Source organism: Ictidomys tridecemlineatus, chromosome 5, assembly GCF_052094955.1.
Source record: "Ictidomys tridecemlineatus isolate mIctTri1 chromosome 5, mIctTri1.hap1, whole genome shotgun sequence".
In the NCBI taxonomy this organism is placed as follows: domain Eukaryota; kingdom Metazoa; phylum Chordata; class Mammalia; order Rodentia; family Sciuridae; genus Ictidomys; species Ictidomys tridecemlineatus.
This window is the reverse complement of record NC_135481.1, coordinates 176657520-176677247: the sequence shown is the minus strand read 5'-3', so window position 1 is coordinate 176677247 and position 19728 is coordinate 176657520. Positions and strand designations below refer to the sequence as shown.

The 19728-nt window shown below is 58.2% G+C and overlaps 1 protein-coding gene across 1 annotated transcript; it reads right to left on the bottom strand.

Annotated features, from left to right (window-relative positions):
* Positions 1-1031: 1031 nt before the first annotated feature.
* On the bottom strand, positions 1032-16710 carry Bpifb2 (BPI fold containing family B member 2). Its single transcript, XM_040275720.2, has 15 exons — positions 16602-16710; positions 14004-14097; positions 12257-12361; positions 11340-11486; positions 9885-9945; positions 8539-8599; positions 5706-5797; positions 5259-5444; positions 5004-5057; positions 4427-4597; positions 3785-3852; positions 3552-3597; positions 2934-2997; positions 2551-2627; positions 1032-1326 (listed from the first exon to the last, which is right to left on the bottom strand). Exons 1-15 carry the CDS (start codon positions 16708-16710, stop codon positions 1285-1287), a joined length of 1377 nt encoding a protein of 458 aa, XP_040131654.2. The 3' UTR covers positions 1032-1284.
* Positions 16711-19728: the final 3018 nt, after the last annotated feature.

The window sequence follows — 19728 nt, the reverse complement described above, 5'->3', positions numbered from 1 at the left end:
GTTCTGCAGGGCAGGTAGCAAGGGTGATAATAGGTCCCATCCACGTGACTTCCCTGGGCCCTCAGGTGAAGTTCCTGTGCGTCTTTTGCGGGGCCCACCCCGCTTTATCCCAGGGTCTAGCAGATGAGGTGGCTCCTTGGCCACTTTCCCTATTTTGTAGACAGAGAAAATGAGGCTCAGAGAGGTCAAGCCATTTGCCCAAGGTCACACTGCCTGGGGCTCAAGGCTGAGGCCAGCCTGGGCCAGAGCTCCAGCACAGACATGTGTGAGCAGTTCACCCACCACGCATTTATGATGCCCCTGCTGGATGCGGGACTCTGAGAAGAGTCAGAGGAGAATCCGAGGTGGGAAAGAAGCCACAGGCATCTCCAACCACAGCCTGTGGTAGGAGCCGTGGCCCTGGAAGAGGGGTCTGGGGGCGGAGGGGCGGAGGGCGAGCTGGCCTGGGCAGACCCAGGAGGGCCAAAGGGTGGGGTGGAGGCCTCAACAGGAAACCGGCAGGGACACATTCAAGGCTAAGTGTGAAGGCAGGTGGCAAGTGGGGTCCTTGTCTGGAGGCCTGGGCCTCCCATCTCTACTTGGCCGTCGCCTCTCGGCTCTGAACGCACCCAGTTCTGCCTGGAGCAGGGCGTCTCCTGAAGCGGGCACCTGGGGCAGTGCGGGAAGAAGCCTGGGCCCAGACCCCAGCTCTCAGGGACCTTGCAGCCTTGGCCGGGGGACAGCCCTCCCGGCCCTCTCCAAGCCCATCCACTCCCCATGTGGCCTTCAGAGCAGCCTCGTGGCCCACAGCCCCAGCCCCCGCCCCTGGCCTGCTGCACTCCGACGGGGCCCAGCAGCCACCAAGGCCCTGCTCTCAGGAGGGAGAGCTCCGCCTTCTGAAGCCCTCCCTCCCGGCAAGTCCTCCCCTCGGCCCTGGAGCATCACACAGAGGAAACTCCTTGCCACCCTTTGGTGGCTCTAGGGACAGGCAGCACCCAGGGGTGACATGGAGGGAAGAGACCCCAGCTACAAAAAGACGTGGCTGGGCCTGGTGAAAGTTGCAACTCAAGTTTAATCAAGAGGAGGCCGATCCGACCGGCCCAGAGAGCAGCTGGTTCCCCGAAGATGGTGCAGAGCAGGGGAGGGGACGGGGACGGGGGACGCAGGCCCTCAGGGAAGGTTCACAGCCCGGTCAGGCAGCCGACTCGCTGGCAATGGCTCCAGCTGGCTCTGCCTCCGCCCCCCCAGTGGATGGGGCCCTGGGCAGCGAGGCCGGCCTCTCCCAGCCCTCCTGGTGCTCCTGCTTCAGGGGTGGTAAGAGAGTCCGCTGGAAATCACCACGGAGTTCTGAAGAGAAAGCCATGGGCAGGTCAGAGGCCGAGGGGACAGGTGGGACCCCAGTCACCCCCAGCACAGACCTTCGCCTCTCTGGGCCTCCATTTCCTGCTCTGTCACTAGGGGACAACCGTACCCGCGGCTACAGTGAGGAGGCAGTGAGAACCCATAGGAGCTGGGCACTCTGTGGGGTCAGTGCCATTGCTGTGGTATGACTGGGGGCCCAGGGCCATCGGACATCCTCTTCACATCCCAGCAGAGCTAGGTGCCCCCGTACCTCCCCAGGTCTAGTCATTCAGTCATTCAACAAACGTTCATTGAGCCTCTACTACACACCAAGCCCTGCTGCAGGTGTTGGGGCCTCAGCAAAGAACAAGCCAAACCCAGTCCCTGCCCGTTGGTAGCTCGCGGTCTAGGGCCACGTGGTCCAATATGGTGGCCGTTAGCCACATGCAGCCTCATAAAAATATTTTCAATGAAAAAATTAAAATTCAGATCCTGTGTCACAGGAGCCACACTCCAGGGGGCTCAGTCGTCACAGGTGCCGTGGCCGCTGCTCTGGACGGTGCGGGTTTCCACTTTGCAGAAAGTCCTGGGAGTGCAAGTCTCTGCCTCTGGAGGGCTAACGTGGCCCATCACCTGGGGAGTCCTAGGGATCCCCACTGCTCCTTCCTATGGTGGGGATCCCCCCAGTGCCTTGGGACCACAGTTCCCAAGGAACAGGGGCTTCTCCCTGGAAGGACATCAGCGGGTCCCCCCTTGGGGTGTGGTGGCACAGAGCCAGCGCGGAGGGGCCTTGGCTGAGCGCTCCGTCCCGGGGGCTCCTGCCAAGGGAATTCCCTTTTGTTTCCCAGGGAGACAGGACGCCACTCTAGGGCGTCCCTGCAGGCGGCTGGGCCTCTATTTCACATCTAGGGATGTCCCTGTACCAGGTCCCCTCCAGCCCACAGAGATTGTCCCCAAGGCTGAGCCGCCATCCACCCCGGACTCCAAAGGGCCGTGCCCATCCAGGGCGTGGGATCTGGGGAGGCTCGAGACCCTGCTGGGACTTAGTGAGGACTAAAGCAGGGTGACGTCCCTGGGTGTCCTGAGTCGCCCACCTCTTCACAGTGAGGGTCATGGTGTGGCTCTGGAGCAGGGTGAACCCCAGGCCTGGCTGACCCCAAGACCCTCTGTGGGTGCTAGCAGGTGTGAGGGAGAGAGGAGACCCCGGGCCCCCATCCCAAAGGCCCTCACCTCATTGATGCAGATATCAGGGTTGACATAGTGGAGGTTGGTCACCGTCGGGAGGGAGATGCCTATGCCCAGGAGCGCTGCAGGTGGGAAGGAAGTCATGGTCAGCCAGAGGCAGTGACCGACCACCACCTGGAGCCGGCCCTGGGTGTCATGTGGATGCCATTATTATTACGCCATTTTACAGAAGGAGGACATGAGACTCAGAGAGGGGAAGCAACTTAGTGGAGGTCACCCAGCTACCATGCAGGTACATACCCAGATGCCCACACAGGCAGCTGGACTCTGGGGCCTGGGAGGGAGGAAGGGGGTGGGGCAGAGCACAGACGGGGCATGGGGTCCACAGGGGACCAGAGGCCCTGCTGCGCTGGGTGGGCACGACTCACCATTGAAGTGTTCCAGCAGGGGCTTCTCGAACACGGTGTTCATGAGCAGGTACATGCGATCCAGCTGCAGCCACAGAGCCAGGGGCCAGGCCGAGAGGGAGGGACGATTAGGCCCACAGAGAGGCAGACAGACAGAGGGACAGGCAGAGGGAAGAAGGCAGGTCACCCACCTCTGGAGACCGGGGGGAGCCTCCCAGGAGTAGGCCGCAGAGTGAGGCTAGCCTGAGGGACAGGCCCCAGTGGGCCAGCACGCACACACTGTGGCCACAGGGGACCAGCCAGCACCAGATGACCCACCGAGGGACAGACCCACAGACGGGCGCATGGGCCAAGGACCTGACCACATGGCATGCCCACGGGACCAGCCAACACTGTCTGACTTGTCCTTTAATCACAAAGGACTCCTGGACTGAGGGCCAGGCCCATGGGGTATTCGTCCCCAGGCAGAGTGACCAGAGGCTGTGACTGACCCACATCAGCAGGGCCGGGCCAGCTGACTGACCACTGCCCCCAAGCGCCCCAGGGAGGCTGATTATGGTGGCACATGTGGGCACACCCCCTGCCCAGGCTTGAGCTCTGCCCACCCGTGGGGAGCTCCGTGACGCCCCCCCCACTCACGTTAATTGAGCCCACGTTGGAAGAGGCCACGGCCAGGTACATGTCCCTGGGAGAGAAAAGAGAGCTCCAGGGGGGCCTGGCTCCCCCACCCCTGCAGCACCCAGCCGCACCCCAGGCTCCCCCACCGACACCGTGACCCCCGTGGCTGTGACCCGTGGCTGTGACCCTCGTGGCTGTGGGCCCACTGCACAGACCCTCCCACCGAGTCCTCTGGGGTCGAAGGCCTCGCTTACCCCACCACAGAGGTGGTCCCGTAGAGCTTCGCCTTGGACACGGAGAGCTGAAGGTTCAGGTTCACCACCTGGGTGCAGGGAGGGCAGGGTCAGGGCACAGCCACGCGGGAGCCCCTCCCCACAATCCCCTCCCCCTCCCCTCCCCCTCCCCCACCCCGTTCATTGGCGACGCAGGTGTTTGTGAAGCAGCGGGTGCCAGGTCCTGCACTCAGCCCTGGGGACAACGCAGTGTGAATAAAGCTGGCCAGGTCCCTGCCCAGGAGCCCACCACAGGCCAGTGGGGGTTAAGCAAAGCTAGAGTAACCAGACAGGGTCCTTGCAGGGAGTGGAGGATGAGCGGTGGTCTGGAAGGGCTAGTGGAACCTTCTCCCTCAGGGTGGGGCAGGGTGCCCTGAGGAAGGCCACAGCATTTAATCTGAACCAAAAGATGCCAAGGAGCTAGCCATGCCAAGAGCAGGGAAGAGCCCTCTGCAGAGGGCCCAGTACGTACAAAGGCACTGGGGCAGGAATGTGCTGCTAAACAAGTTCAAGAGACAACAGGGGACCACCGTGGACAGGAGAAAGCCGGCGAGGAGCAGGCAGGAACGAACGAGCTCTTGAGAGGCGCCCTACCCGGCCAGCCCCACCTGGCTGGCTTCTTACCACAGTCAGGGAGAAGAGGGACTGGAAGGCCGAGTTGGAGGAGGTGGCCAGGACCTCCACCAGGGGCTGCAGCCGCAGCGTGATGCTCCTGTTGTGGAACGCAGCCACGGGCATGGCACCCAGGCGCACCTTGAGCACCACGGGCTTGTACTCGGGGACCTGGTGGGCCACCTGGAGAAGCAGAGAGGGCACGAGGGAGGGAGCCCTGCTGGGCGAGGGCTGAGCAGAAGTCCCACCCAGTCGCCCTCCAGTGTGGCCACCACCGGGGCCCTCAGGACTGGGCCACGGGGGCACATCCAGGCCAAGCCCTTGGCCCTCCAGGAGGAGGCTCCTGAGCTGGGCCCTGCAGGTGAACAAGGCACAGGGAGAAGGAAGGGTGCCCGGCAGGGACACTGCTGGGAGGAGGCAGTGGGAGAGCAGAGCGAGATGTCCACACAGGCCAGGGGCACCCCGGAGGGCTGGGGAGCAGACTTCAGGGCAGGCACTGAGCAAACCCACTACGGACGGACACGAGCCAGCCGAGGTCACACACCCCAGGGAGCCCCCAGTACCTGGGGCGACCAGAAAAGGCACCGACCTCGGGGATGAACTTGCTCAGGACGGAGGTGTTCAGCGGGTTGTCGTCTGACTGCTGCAAGCCCCCACCCAGGACAAGTTTTCAGGCAGCCATTCCCCAAGCAAGGCTGCCACGTGCCCCTCCCGGACAGGAACCCCGCCCCACCGATCCCACGCCACCTTGCCAGTGGCCCCTGTTATCTGTCCCACCCGCCTGCCACTCGGCATCTGTGGTGTCCCCCGGGAAGGCCACGCGCTGGGCAGAGGCCTCGCTCACCAGGTGCGCTGTGATGTCCAGGTTGAGGGCCCCGGCCTTCTGCAGCAGCAGCAGGACAGAGTCAAACAGGTTCTGAGACAGGGCCAGAGTGGCCATGGCCGCCCTGTTGCCCACCAACTCTGGCAGCTCCAAGTGGGGGGTGTCCATGGGCAGGATGATGGGGTTGCCCAGCAGGAAGAGAACCGCCTGCGGTGGAGGTGGGAGAAGAACACCAGGGTCTCGGGAGGGACGTGGCCCTGGGACAGGTCCAGCTCCTAGATCCCAACCCCCACCCCACCCGCCACGTGCACGCCAGCCTCATGCCTCTGCCTGGGGGTCACACTCCTTGCAGAACATCACACCAGCCCCTCTCCCTTTCACTTCCCCATTTTTTTAAGATTCTTCGAGGACACCAAGGACCCCAGAAGCCACCGGCTCCAAGCACTGGGCTGACAGGAAGGTACTTGCATTTAGATTCATGGAAATGTAGTCCCGGGTGATGCTGGGTGGGTTCATCATGTAGTAGCAGATTTGGGACTCAGGGCTCACAGGGTTGAGGCCTTCATAAAATCAGGATGGAGAAGAAAAAAGGGGATAGTTAGACCATCAAAACTAGGTTATCTGACTACCTTGAGTAGCCAGAACCAGGCCAGCCAGAGGGACTGGCCAGGCCTCTGGGGAAGCACATGTCAAAGGGCACAAGTTTTGCCCACTCACAGCCTGTTGACTCTTAGTTTAGACACAATTCTGACAAGGTGGCTTCTGCTTTCTCAATCAGTAAAAGACTAGTGACCTAAAATTACAAGGTAGGAGAAGGCTCAGTCTGGGCCTTCTTTACCTCCTGATAAAAAGTAAGAAGGAAAACAGAAAAAGACGAGAGCTCACATTTATCAAGTCCAGATACTTGACTTACTCTCATTCAGCCACCATCACAACACTAGAAGATAACCTTACATACACACATGCACACACACACCGTTTGGAGTTCAGTGTTGCCTAGGATTGTATATTTGGTCAGTTTTCAGTCTGACCTCAAAGCTATGGTCACTCCATCTAATCACACTGCCCCCTAAAGAAACACCAAAGGCACATATCCCCAGGTGTAGTCAGTGCAAGAGCACAGGAATCTGACTCCCCTACAAAGACTCAGGGCAGCTTGCAAGAAGGCACAATTAAGAGCCCAAAACCTATGAGGCAAGTTTACTCAAGGCTCTGAATATTCTGCATGGGAAAAGTTGCAGAAGTCATCCATGAGGGGAACCACATCCCTGGACCTGGCTGAAGATGTCTCAGATTAAGCTCAAGCCCAGCTGTTAGGAAAACCCACCTCAGCAAGAGCTCTGCTCCCAAGGCTCTGGATGACCAAGTTCACTCTGTATGTATATGAGTCTGCATGGATATCAATGTGTAGTACACTGTCTGTATTGTTTGGTTTTGTTTACATATAAAATATGTAATTACACTTAATATTTTCCATATAAAAACATAGGATATAAAAATATATAAATATGTTTATAAATACATGAATGTATTATACATTCATGTATTTATACATTCATGTATTTATAAACATATTTATATATTTTTATTCAGATTCCTGTTTTTATATTGTCTCTTCTGGATTTAATTTTATTTTCTCTAACATTTTGGAAATGTTTTATGATTGTAAAAGCAACGTAGTATGACTCCATTTCTACAGATCAGGAGCAGTGGGCAGCATGAGGGACCTGGGAGCCAGTGTCATGCTCTGTACCTGAGTATGGGGGGGATTACGCAGCTCTGCATTTGTCAAAATTCACTTTTTAAAAAAAGGTGAATTATTCCATATTTTCATTATAAGTAAAAATATTAAAAATTTTTAAATAATGATATATATTCATGAAGGATGTTTAAGAAATGGGAAAAATAGATGAAAATGTAGCCCAGAATTTCAAATTTTTAAAAAAAAATTCCTTATGCAGAGGTAAATCTCTCTTCTTTCCTGCCCTCCCTCCCTCCCTCCCTCTCTCCCTCCCTCTCTCTCTCTCTGTCTCTCTCTATCTCTCTCTCTCTCATCTAGGGTGAAACCCCACATAATTTTGTGTTCTTCTGGGTTTTAAACAGAGTACTATTAGAACTTTGGCTAAAGGCAGAGGGTGGGGGAGGCAGACGGAGCCTGACAGGTGGAGGGGAGGAAGGCCTTGACCAAGGGCCCTGCCTGCATAGTGGGTGGCCCCCAAACTTGTCCTGCAGGAAGGGCCCCCGGGGCAGCACACAATGGTCATGCCCCGCCCCTGGGGCCCCTGGCCCACCCTTCCTGCCCACTGCCTTTAATCTCTCAGGCTGTGCATGGCCCTGAGCCTCGTGCCCAAAGGCTCCAAGGCCACAAAATGACAGGATGGGTACCCTGGGGCCACTCATCCCCCTTCCTAGAGCTACTTCAAGAGTCCATCTGTAAAGTCCAGCACCCTGTCCCATAAACCCAGCTGGCTCCCTGGCCCAGCGCGGGTGCAGCGCTTTACACGAATCACTGCAGTTCATCCTCATGAAGGCCATTCTCCCATTTTACAGAGGAGGACACTGAGGCCCAGGAAGGCTGACTGACCTAATGTGGGTCACACAGCCAGGAGCCAGCTAGTCAGGCTCAAGGGCAAGCTGTACTTGTCCTCCTGCACTGGACCAACAGCTCTGCTTAAAGCAACTTCCTTTTTCTTAAATTGATGGCAAAGGAAAAACCTCCCCTCATGTCAAAAATCAGAAATCTGCACTAATAGTCATGAAGTCCCCGGGTGGATGGGGTGGTCACCCATCCCCTCCGACATGGCCTTTGAATGCATAACTGTTCGATTGAAGAAACTGCATCCCGGACGCACAATACATCCATGACAGCCCAGGCCTGAGCCCCGACCCCCAGGGCATGCCAGGCCAGCTCTAGTGACACATGTGCCCAAGGCCACAGCCTGCCTCCCAGACCCCTGTGGATTCCCTTGGGGCTGCTGTGAGCCCACACACTGTGTCACTGTAACTCCAGAGGAAGGAAAAGGTCGCTATGAGGCCCCTTCCGAGTGTCGGCGCCCTGAGAGCCCCCCTTCCTGGAAATGCTGTGGACTTGAAGACTCTCCAGCGTTAAGACCCATGACTTAAAGATGGGCTTTTATTTTCTTTCTCCAGATGATTGGCGCTCAAGTCTGCAGTTCTGGAATCAAAGACTTGGTTCTAGAATTCGGAGCCTCCCAGGCTGCACAGAGGCCTGCGGTTTGAGGACCCCACGTCCAGCCTTGCTAAGACTGGCCTCCCATTGCCCTGAAGCCCCGGGTCTTACCGATTAAGGTGCCCATGTGGATATTGATGTTGTCCACCAGGTTGGCCAAGTTCAGGTTCAGCTGTGGGGGACAGAGAGGAGGCGGTGAGGGGCCACTGCGGCTAGAGGCAGAGCTAGAAGGAGTCCAGGGCTGTGCCGAGGCCCCCCTTTCCCCTACGCCGAGCCCGGAATCCCACTGTGGCATCTTCCGGCTCCTCCTCTGGGCACCAGGGAATCTGAGAGGTGCCCCAGAAGCTGGTCATGGTGGCGGGGCCCAGAGGCACACAGAACCAGGGGCTATGCAGGCTGCTGGGGTGGCCCCAGCTGGGGAAGTGACCAAAGCTGGGAGCCTACTGCCCCAGGGTCCAGAGGGGCAGCTTTGGAGGGAGCAGTGCCCAGGACCACAGCAGTCAGCAAGCCACAGATGCCAGTCCAAGGGGACTGGAGGTTCTCCCAGGCAGTGGGCAGCCGTGGGCGCCATGCTCTGGCCAGAGGAGAGACCGCAAGGCCAGAGCACTCACTATCCAGGCCAGGTGACAGCGGAGGAGCCGGGCCATGCAAGGCCAAGGCGGGGAGGACAGGGCCTTCCTGTCCCCTAGAGCCACACACGACCCCTGCCCTGAAGGATCTCGTAAGAAGCTGTCCCATGGGCAAGGCCAGCGTCCTCCTGGGCAGCCCGTGGGACCCTGGGACAAGCTGCAGCCCCTCCTGCCCCAAGCCCGTCCTCCCTTCAGCGGGAGACCGTGGCCTCCTCTTGATCTGGCCTCTGCGCACCCCTCACGGGGAGGAAGGGCTGGCCTGGAATGGCCGAGAGGGAGGACCCGTTCCCTGGGCAGTGAGACCTGGAATCCAGGGGACAGCCTCCCCCCAGGTCAGTCGCATGCTGACAATGACAAGAGCAAGATCTGCTGTGACCCCAGAGCACCCACTCTGCCCAGCCCCACGGGGGAGGGCGGACGCTCACTGCAGACGCGGAACCCGGGGCACCAGAGGGTGACGGCAGGGAGGAAGGTCAGGACCCACCCAGCTCCTCTGCTCTGCCCCATGCCCCGTCCACAAACACTGTCCCCGCCCAGCTTCTCCCACGGAACTGGGCTCCCCAAGGGCATGAGCCCATGGGACCCATCCTCTCCCCCTGGACAACACATCAGCCCCTCTGTCCTCTGGGGGAAACGGGAGGTGCCCACGGGGGGCTGTCAAGGGTCCTGGGTGGGGACATGCCCAGTGGTAGAACACGGGCTCTGCACGGGAGGCCCTGGGTTCCATCCACCCCAGGCTCCCACGCCCTGTGCCCGCGACCCTCGTTCATTCATCACTCCTTCAGACACAGCGGCACCCCGTCCCGGGCCACCCCGCGGGGTCTTCACCTTGCTGCTGAGAATAGCTTTGATGTCCTTCTGTAGCGTGGCCAGCAGCGCAGGGGACAGGCTGAGGAAGAGATGCAGAAGGGTCCGTGAGTCCCCAGGGTCTGTCCCTCAGCGGGGCGCTGACAGCCCAGGCCAGGGGAAGGCGAAGGAGCCTGGCCAAGCAAGGCCCAGGCAGAGAGGACAGGGCCTTCCTGTCCCTGTGCCCCAAGGCTGGGACAGAAGTCTCTGTCCCCGGGCAGAAGCCCAGAGATCCCTGCCAAGACCCCACCGGGGGCCAGGCAGCCCTGGAACCATGGCCCCACGCTGCAGGGGAGGAAGCTGAGTCTTGGTCTCAAAGTGGCCGAGAAGGTGATGCCCGAGGCCAGGCTCGGGAGAGGCAGAGACACTGCAAAGGCCAGAGGAGGCCACCCTGCTGTCCCCTGGCTCCATGACCACTCAGAGCCCAGGGCGGTGGGCTGGGGCGGCAGGATCCAGGGTCTGCTTCCTGCTTTGGTTCCATTCTCTGTGACTAGTGAGGTCCCCTCCTGGCCCTGGAGCTCAGAGAGGGGGGTCTCAGTTGGTGGTTCTCAGAGGTGGCCCCGGGGAACCGAGCTTCCTCCATCTGCCAGGGGTGGACGGAAGTCACAGCTGGGACTCACTGGACCACGCCTGGGAGCGGGGAGAAGGTCTGGGCTTTCACCATGTCAGCTCTGGCTGCAGCCTCCCCTCCGGTCACCAGGAGTGGCCCCTGCCTGCGGAGACCGCAGGGACCACGGTCTACCCAGGACACCGCATGAATGAACGAACGTGTGTGCACCCGTCTCTGGGGAAAGTGGTCAGGCTTTGTGCAAACACGGCGTCTTTTAAAGACTCCAAAATGCTCAACCACCTCAGAGTAAGCCCCTCCTCATGTTTGGGAAGATGGGGACACAGTGTTGGGGATTCAGGAACAGTGGGATCAGGCAGCTTCCTTCACTTGAATTCAGCTCCTGGCCTTAGGCTAGTCACTCAGATTCTCTGAGCTCCATTTGTTCTTCTGTAAAATGGAGGAACCCTGACACCTACTGGGAGGAGCGCACAGTAGGGCTCAGGCAGGTGCTGTGTTAGTCTACATGAAAACATGAGCAGCCTCTCCACCCTTTGCAAGCTGGCTTCCCCTCCCACTCTGCAGGGAGGGGTGGCCTCCGAGGCTCCCGACAGCCAATGTCATGGGCAGAGTCCCCTCCAGGGTGTCCATCACTGGCTGTGCGTATGGGTGGACAATGGCTAGGATAGGCTGTGTGACCTCAGGCAAGTCTTGCCCCTTCTCTGAGCTTCAGTGTTCTCCATCACAAAAGAGGCATGAAAATGGGGGTCTCTTAGGTCTACTGTGTTCATTGGGCAAATATTTGAGGGGGACACTCAAGAACTGGCCCCACAGCCCTGGCACGGGGGCTCCTGGAGCCCTGCCCTCCGTACCTGTGAGCAGACACCTACTTTTTGTTGTCATCAAGCACCGTGGCTCGGCCGAAGTGCGGGAAGAAGGTGGAGATGCTGATCTTGGGGGTCCCAAGGGAGCTCTGGGTCACACGTAAGTCAGACTGCAGTGTCACAGGCACCATCAGCTCCAGGGACTCTGGGACACTGCAGGGAGGCCAGGCCTGAGTGCGGGCGGTCAACCTGCCCCAGGTGACCAAAGAACCCCAAGTCCCAGACCTGGGCTGCCCCCCACGGGGCATGAGACGGCGGCACCAGGGCAGGCCCAGAGCCCCCGGCCACGTGGCTGCAGATGTTGTGGTAGGTGAATTCTGGCCCTCTGAGCCCCCCACCGCAAGACCCTGGGCCAGTCACTCGCCAGGCACAGCCTCAGCTTGCTCTTCTGTGAGGAAGAGGAAGAGTGGGCCTGGGACTGGTGGCACTTATCCCGCAGGGCTGTGCTGAGTCTCCCACGAGGTCACCAGGGGAAAACAGCCCGCTCTGGGCCCGGCCACCGTGAGCGCTCATGAAACGGCAGTGCAGGGAGGAGGGTGAGAGCAAGGGCTCCCCAGAAGGCCAGCTCATGGCCTGGCCACAGACTGCCATCGCCCAAGAGCTGCCTGGTGCTCAGGACTCATTCTGATAGCTACGTTTATTGAGCACCTACTGTGTGCCTTCCACCATGAGAGAGGATGGTGGTGACAAGTACAGGAATGAATCTACTCACAGCCCCGCTGCCCAGTTTCACCCCATTTCACAGAGGGGGAAACTGAGGGTTGGGGAAAGGGCAGGTGGATGGGATCTCAGAGATTCTCTCACTGTCCTGTCCTGCTCAGAGGGTACAAGAGAGTGGCCTGGAGGAGGTGCCGGCCCCCCAAAACCTGGTCTGCCTTACTCTGCTCCTTGGAGTGTCCCCCAACAGGGAGGTAGTCACTCACCAAAACACCTTGACAGTGAAATTGGCGGCCGCCCACATGTATATGCCGAAGTCAGGGAGGAACTTCAGGTGGAGGCGCGTCACGCGGACTTCTGGAACCTGGATCCTGCAGAACCAAGGTGACAAGGGAATCCACGCTGCATCAGGGGCCTGAGCCACCCTCACTCCTTTGGTGCTAAAGAAGGGTTTTCTGAGGACGGGACCATGAGGGGAGGGGGCGGCCCTGAGCCCAGGCAGGATGTGTACCGAGCAGGGCGACCGAGGGCCGAGCCTCCGGCAGGACTGAGTGACCTCAGTCACTGTACAGGTTTCTGACATTCCTGACCACAGAACTTAGGAAGGGGGCAGGACAGACCCTGGGACCCACTGAAGGTGGAAATCCCTCCAGAGCTTTCCCGCAGACAGGGTCAGCTTGCAGCCCTCCAGCAAGGGGACAGTCCCCCTCCAGCAAGGGGACAGTCCCCCTCCAGGACTGCCTGTTCTGATGGCCACACTCTGTTCAATGACCCTGTTTTCCTTTTTCCCCAAGTGAAAATCCCTTTATTTCTTAGTTGGGGGTGTGGGTGATCAGACACTACAAAGCGGCAGGAGAGGTAAAGGTCACATCCAGACCCACCCTGAACACCCTGGCCATTGGCGTCAGGTGGCATGGGTCCACAGTGCACCCCAGCACACAGGCCACCCTAGAGCCTGCTCCACAACCACCTGAGTGTGTTCCCACGGCTGCAAATGAGGGCCCTTCTGTGGGACACGCGTGGCATGGCCAGACCAGAGACTGTGGCAGAAGCCTTGGTGGGTGGGTGTCTACGCGGTTCTCGGCTCCCAGCCACTATTAACGTGCCACGAACAGCGTTCCAGTGCTCCTCGGGAGGGTCTCAGACCAGTGGCCCTGAGCCAGCTGGTTATTTACCCATGTGTGTTCCAGGGTCTTAAAGTTAAGTTTTTCAATTTGAAAGTATAGATGATAAGTAGGTAGGTGGGTGGATGGGTGGATGGATAGATAGATAGATATAGAAAGATATAGACAGATGCTATTTGTAAATAAATAGATATAGATGATATAGAGATAGAGATAACAGATAAAGATAGATGAAAGATAAAGACAGAGGTAGAAATAGACACATAGATGAGATAGATAGATAGATAGATAGATAGATAGATAGATAGATAGATAGATAGATAGATAGATAGATGATAGATAGATAGATACATTCTTCTGGACACCCAGACTCCTGGAAGTAGCAAGTCTCTGTTCCCACATTAATGGGGACACTTTGCCCAATCTCTGCAGGTGCCTGAGTTTGAGGCTCTGTGCATTAAAGGACAGAGGCGACGCTCAAGACTAGTGTCTAAACCTGGTCCAGCTGTTGGAGGGAGCAGCTGGGGTCCTGCCAGCTCTGTGGATCCTGGAGCCACAGTCTTGGCCCTGAGAACAGAAATCCACTGATCCAAAGGCGCGGGGGCCCTTGTGACTCCATCTTGGTCCCATCTCCTAAATCTTGTAGGCAGTCACCCAGGCAGTGGGCACCTCTAACCTGGCAAGGGGAGCACTCCTCCATAGACAAGGGTGCTCATCCAGTGGTCTGGGAGTTGAGCCAGATGGAATGCCGCCTCCTAGGGCACCTGCAGGGGGTGGGGGAGGCCTCCTGTGCAGCTCAGGCAGGATCCTCCCTCCTGACCGCTGGAGCACACACCTGGCTGGCTCCACCTGGGCTCGTGAGCACACTTCTAAAAAGGGGAGCACTCACCTGACAGTCTGAAGCACCTCACTACTCTGGTCCAGAAAATGCTGGTCATTGACCTTTAAGGCCTCCTGGAGAGGAACTTTCCCGAACTCCGACACTGTAGGGCCAGGACAGAGCAAGGTCAGGCTGCCCTCGGTCTTCACCAAGCAGCAAGACCACCACCTCCCATCTGCCCAGCACCTGGAGTGCAGGGGACTCAGCTTCTGGAAGGGCGGAGCTTGCAAGCCGCCTCAAGGTGGTCCACCACTCACCCCAGGCCCTCTGCGGCACAGGCCGTCCCCTCTGGCTTCTGCCTCTCAAACCCCTGCACATTTCATGCCATTCCTCAGAGAATAAAATCCTTGGCCTCTTGCGAGGCTCCAGGAGGCTCCCAGCATGCCTGGTGGCTGAGGAGGCTGCCCCTGGGCAAGGAGGGACCTCGGCTGGAGGCTGGACACCCCAAAGTCCTCAGATTGTGGGTGCAAGTCCCAGCACTGCCGCACGGCCTGGGTGGCAGCTCCATGCCCCTGTTTCCACATTTGCAATGATTATAATGGTGCCGTCACCTGGGGCCACTGCAAAGGCCGTGCGAAATGAGTGCTGGCTACCACCGCGGCGGCTGTCCTTACAGAGGACTAATGGTGGCTGTCCCTTACAGAGTCGGGCACTGTTCTAAGCTCTTCCCTCTTATACCGTGCCCAGGTTACAGGGAGGCGAGGACACCTGGCCAGGGAGATCTGGCCTGAGCCCCAGCAGCTGGCTCAAGTCTGTGCACGTCCTCGCTCCCCGGCGCTGCGCTGCGGGGGCCCTGGTGCTGGAAGGGAGGGTCAGCTCAGGAGCGGGGAGGCGAGAACCTGCTCAGGCTCAGTGGGGATGGTGGGAAGAAGTCCCTGGGCCTCAGTTTCCCCAGAGGCAGAGCAGGAAGGCCAAAGCTCCAGCTCTTGGATTCCCACGTGCTGAGCCCCCTCTTTGGGGCGCTTGCAGTCTGGGGCTCCAGGCCGGGTGCTCTGATGCAGAGCAAGCCGCCCCATGTGCCAGGTGCGCCTCCCACCGGATGTCCACTAGGAACAGACACAGGCACGTAAAACCCGGGAGGGATCCCTGGGGACAGCAGGGGGCGGAGCGTCAGGGTGGGGCAGCTCATGGCCACGCCCACCCCGCCCACAGGCATCCGTGCGAGACGGTGGACAAGTCAACAAGTCACGTTCGGCTGGGATCACTGCCCGCGCTCCCTGTCTGCTCATCTGCCAGGATCCGAGGTCCCGGAAAGTCGTTGCACCCTGAGGGCCGAGGGAGGGGACCCTGCTGCTTCCCAGAGTGCGGGACACTGAAAATCCCTTCTGCTGCCTGCTGGAGCTGCTCACCCCAGCAGTCGTCCACCCTGACCCAGGTTTTGTGGGACACGGAAGCTCCCTGGGAGGCCACAGGTGGCCAACAGACTTCTGTGCTCAGTCCTGGACCGTGGCAACTTTGGTCCCTCCTGGGCCTACGTCTCCTCCCCAGGGGACAGGGCAGGTCTCCAAAGGATTTAGCAGCAAAGTGATGAGACAGAGGCCTGGCCCAACAGGGGCCCAGAGAGGCTGGCTGGCCCTCTCCCACTGAGCCCAGCAAGGATCTAACCTCAGACACTCCCCACAGCACTGCTTGACATGCTGCTCTCCAGGACACATGCACGTGCAGATGCCACACGCACACATTATACCCGGGGAGCACAGCCATCCAGGCACATGCGGTGATCACACACCCTCCCGACACTCAAGTACACAGGTGAGCACATCTGCACAGAATTCCAAACCCAGCCAGGCATAGTGGAGCACGCCTGGAATCCCAGGGACTTGGGAGGCTGAGGCAGGAGGATTTCAAGTTCAAGGACAGCCTCAGCAATTTAGCGAGGCCTTAAGCAAGTTAGCTGAGGACGTGGCTCAGTGGTTAATCACCCCTGGGTTCAATCCCCAGTACCCACACACACCCCCAAAAATTCCAAATTCATAAGTAGACATACAAAAAATGGAACTAACCACTAATACACGTGAACACAGACATGTGTGCACGTTTGCATGTTGACCATATGATACATAGTCCTGTTCATTTAATAAATATTCATTGAGCAGTGCTGGCTCAGGCACTGTCACAGCAGCGGATAAGAATCCTTTTGTGGCCAGGCACAACTATAGACCCAGTGGCTTGGGAGGCTGAGGCAGGAGGATGTTGAGTTCAAAGTCAGCCTCAGCAACTGAAGGAGGCCCCAGCAACTCAGCGAGATCCTGTCTCTAAATAAAACATTATAAGCTCAGGTGTAGCTGGGTGCAATGGCGTGTGCCTGTAATTTCAGAGGCTGAGGCAGGAGATATCTTGAGTTCAAAGCCAGCCTCAGCAACTTAGCAAGACCCTCAGCAGATTAATGAGACCCTGTCTCAAAATTTAAAAATTGAAAAAGGGCTGGGGATGCGGCTCAGTGGTTAAGCACCCCTGGGTTCAATCCTCAGTACCTCCCCACAAAAATAAAAAATAAGATAATTTTTAAAAAAATAATTCTTTTGCGTTCACAGCGTGCACACACTTTGGATCGCCCACACATGCAGACACGGGCTCCACGCACAGGTTGGGTGGTGCCTCTCTTACCGTAGCTCAGGACGGCCTTGTTGATTCGGACCACGGTGCCTGCCGTGGAGGCGCTGACCACGGGCAGCAGCAGTGCCAGCAGAAGCCTCAGCCCACGCACCCCAGCCATGGCTGAACTGGCCTCCGCCCCAGGATCTGCAGGTGGATAGAGACAAGGCTCAGGTAGTGAGCCCGCACAGCCCACCCTTGGGCTCACACCAGCCTGTCTGGAGGACACAAGTCCCAAGTGGAGAGCACAGCCTGGCCCTGGACCCCAGGCACCAGCTTTGCACCTTGGGAGTGACCGTCTCCCCATCTTCCAAACCAGGAGGGAAACTGGTTTGGAAACGGTTCCCAGACCCTGAGAAGGCGTGGCTTTGCCCCAGGCCACACAGCCTACTGGGGACAAGTGCAAACACCACCTCATGTCAGAGGAGGGTGGAGAGACTCCTAGATGGGGAGATGGGGGGCAGCTTCCTGTCCCAAGAAGAGGACCCGGAACAGGGTCCCAAGGCCAGGGCTGTCATCAGGAGTCCAGTCTGGGGTGGTGGCCCACCCTGGCTCCAGGTGGCTCCCGGCTGATCTCCTCCTAGCCTGCATGTTGGCCGCCCCCAGGACCCAACCCACCCGGCCTGGCCTGGCTCAGAGGGCAGGTCTGTACCGAACCTGTGTTCAACCTCTGTCCCAGCAGGAAGGGACGAGGGGACACAGCTCAGAAGGGCCCTCTGAGGCCCAGCAAGGCAGCCCCTGCCCACAGTCCCCCAGCAAGGCCAGGGGTGGCTGGAGTCCCCTGCAGCAGGCAGCCAGAGTTCATGTCCCCATGGAGCAGGGGACAAGTGCCAGTCCCAGCCCCTTCCTACCTCAGGTAGTTCTTGAGGCAGGTGGACACTCAGCCCAGACAAGTCCGCTTCTGCCTGAGGTGGACGGGTGCGCAGGTGGCTTTATGAGGCTTCCCGTGTGCAGGGCCCACTGTGCAGGGCCCCGGGCAGAGGAGGTCCGTGGGTGGTGCCAAGTGTTTTCCCTGCAAACACAGTCTTTGCCAAGTGTCCATCTCAGTCATGTGCGATGGGCTGCCACGTCGCCAGGCCTGGCTGCCAACGGCTGCGAGACCCTGGAGCTGGACAGCGCTGGTCTCCAGGGCCAGGAGCCTCCGGAAGAGTGGCTGTCCCCAGGGGTGGTCCCTCATCAGCCCAGGCAGGCCCACCAAGGCCCAGGAAGAAGGGAGTGCCCAAACACAGGGGGACGCCACAATGACCCCTCAAGCTTGGGGTCCCCATGCTGTCCCAAAAACACGACCCTTTCAGAGGAGAAGGAGGCTACCTGAGCCCCAGTCCCCTGATCCTGGCCACACCCTGAGCTTTGTCTCTGGGTAAACACTGAGACCTGACCCTGGTCACTGACTGAGGTCTGATGCTGGTCACACACTGAGCCTTCGCTCAAAGCAAACAGAAGACAAGGTGTGGATGACCCCCCCCCTTAACACCCAGTCCCCCTCCAAACTCGCACACAGTGGGTCTAACCCGTCCCCTCTCTCCACTGCAACCTCCACAGTCCACCGCAGCCACACAGGACCCAGAGGACCGTGTGTGCCCCTGAAGCTGGCATGTCCATGTCTGTGCATGGGAGGGGGCACTAGGTGTGTGTCCGTGAGTGTGGTGGTGTGTGCAGAGTTGCACGTTCACATATGCATTAGGTTGTCATTTCTGGTTTCTGTGTGGGTGAATACGTGGCAGGGCACATTGACACCTTGGTTTTGGATGTCACGTGCCAATTTGCACAAAACCATAAGAGTGCAGATATGAGGCGGTGGGCACACGGGCATGTGTGGCTTGGTCTGTTGAGTGTTTGTGGGTCTGTGTGTGTTAGACGCAAGTGTGTGTAGTGGACTGCTTCCTGTCCTGGGGTGTGTGTGTGTGAGTGAGTGTGTGCATGTACACATGTGCACAGGAGGTGACGTCTGGCTTCAAGGAGGGTCTTTCCATTCCTCTGAATGACTCAACTGGGACAGAGGGACAAGGGCCTAGAGGGCTTCCACCATTCCAGAATGCTCTGTGGCTCCCACTGAGTCCTCGCCAGCCCAACTACCAAGCCCCAAGCCCAGGCTGACCCTGTCCTGGGTTCCCATTAGTGCCCACAGGGCTGAGAGGGACCTGGACACTATCAAGCCCTCTCTTGGGGACCCAGATCTCCCCTGGACTGGCCCTGTCTCCCGTCCTTGCTCCATGACCCCAATTCTAGAGGCCAAAAGGAACGAGAGGGGCTGCTCTGAGCTCCCTCCCGTCCCACTCCTGGCCTTGGTTTGTCCACAGATGCCATAGACACTAGGCCTCCCGAGTCCTCAGCAGAGCAAACTCCATGGACAAGCGCAAATATTGACCGAAGGCATCTTGGTGTTTGCATTTGACATGAACGCTTCCTCTTCCTTAACACTTCTAGCACAGGGGACAACATTTAGGAACATCCAGGTGACACGAAGGAGGGATTCTCACCGGTTCATCCCTGAGCCCAGCAATCTCCCTACAGCACTTGGCAGGCCGTTTGCTAAGCACCTGTTCCCTACAAGATGGCCCTTCAGGCCCGGGGACAGGAGCTGGTGTTGCTCAGCCCTGTATCCGGTGCCTGGACACAAATTTACTGAATGAATGTATAATTAATTCAAAGGTCCTTGTGACAACAAGTGACAGAATTTCAGTTTCCCCTTCACTGGATATTCTCACGTTAGCCACCTACTGCTGCATAACAAATTGCCTCACCCTTAGTGACTGCACGTGCAAATTCATCATCTTATGGTTCTAAGCATTAAAAGTCCAAAGTGAGTCTCACTGGGTTACAATCAAGGAAGCAGAGCAGGAGATTAAGGAAAGGAACGGTTTCCTGACTTTTTCCAGCATCTAGAGGCTGCCCTTGTTCCTCAGTCCCTGGCCTCTTTCTCCATCTCTAAAGCCAGCAACGTTGAGCTGAGAGCATCTCTGTCTCCCTCTTCCATCTTCCACTTATAACTGCACTGGACCCACCTGGATAATCTAAGATAGTCTCCCCTCCTCAAGGTCATCTGAATTGGAACCTTAATTCTGTCTGCTAGCTTTAACTCCCTTTTGCCAAGTAACGTAACATATTCTTATGTTCAGATTTTAGCACGGGAACCTCC

Coding starts and splice junctions, on each gene's coding strand:
- Bpifb2 (XM_040275720.2), bottom strand. CDS start 16,710: ATGGCTGGGGTGCGTGGGCTGAGGCTTCTGCTGGCACTGCTGCTGCCC. Junction 5,798..8,538: donor CCACATGGGCACCTTAATCG/GTAAGACCCGGG, acceptor GATTTTATGAAG/GCCTCAACCCTGTGAGCCCT. Junction 3,853..4,426: donor CCCTCTTCTCCCTGACTGTG/GTAAGAAGCCAG, acceptor CCCTGCACCCAG/GTGGTGAACCTGAACCTTCA.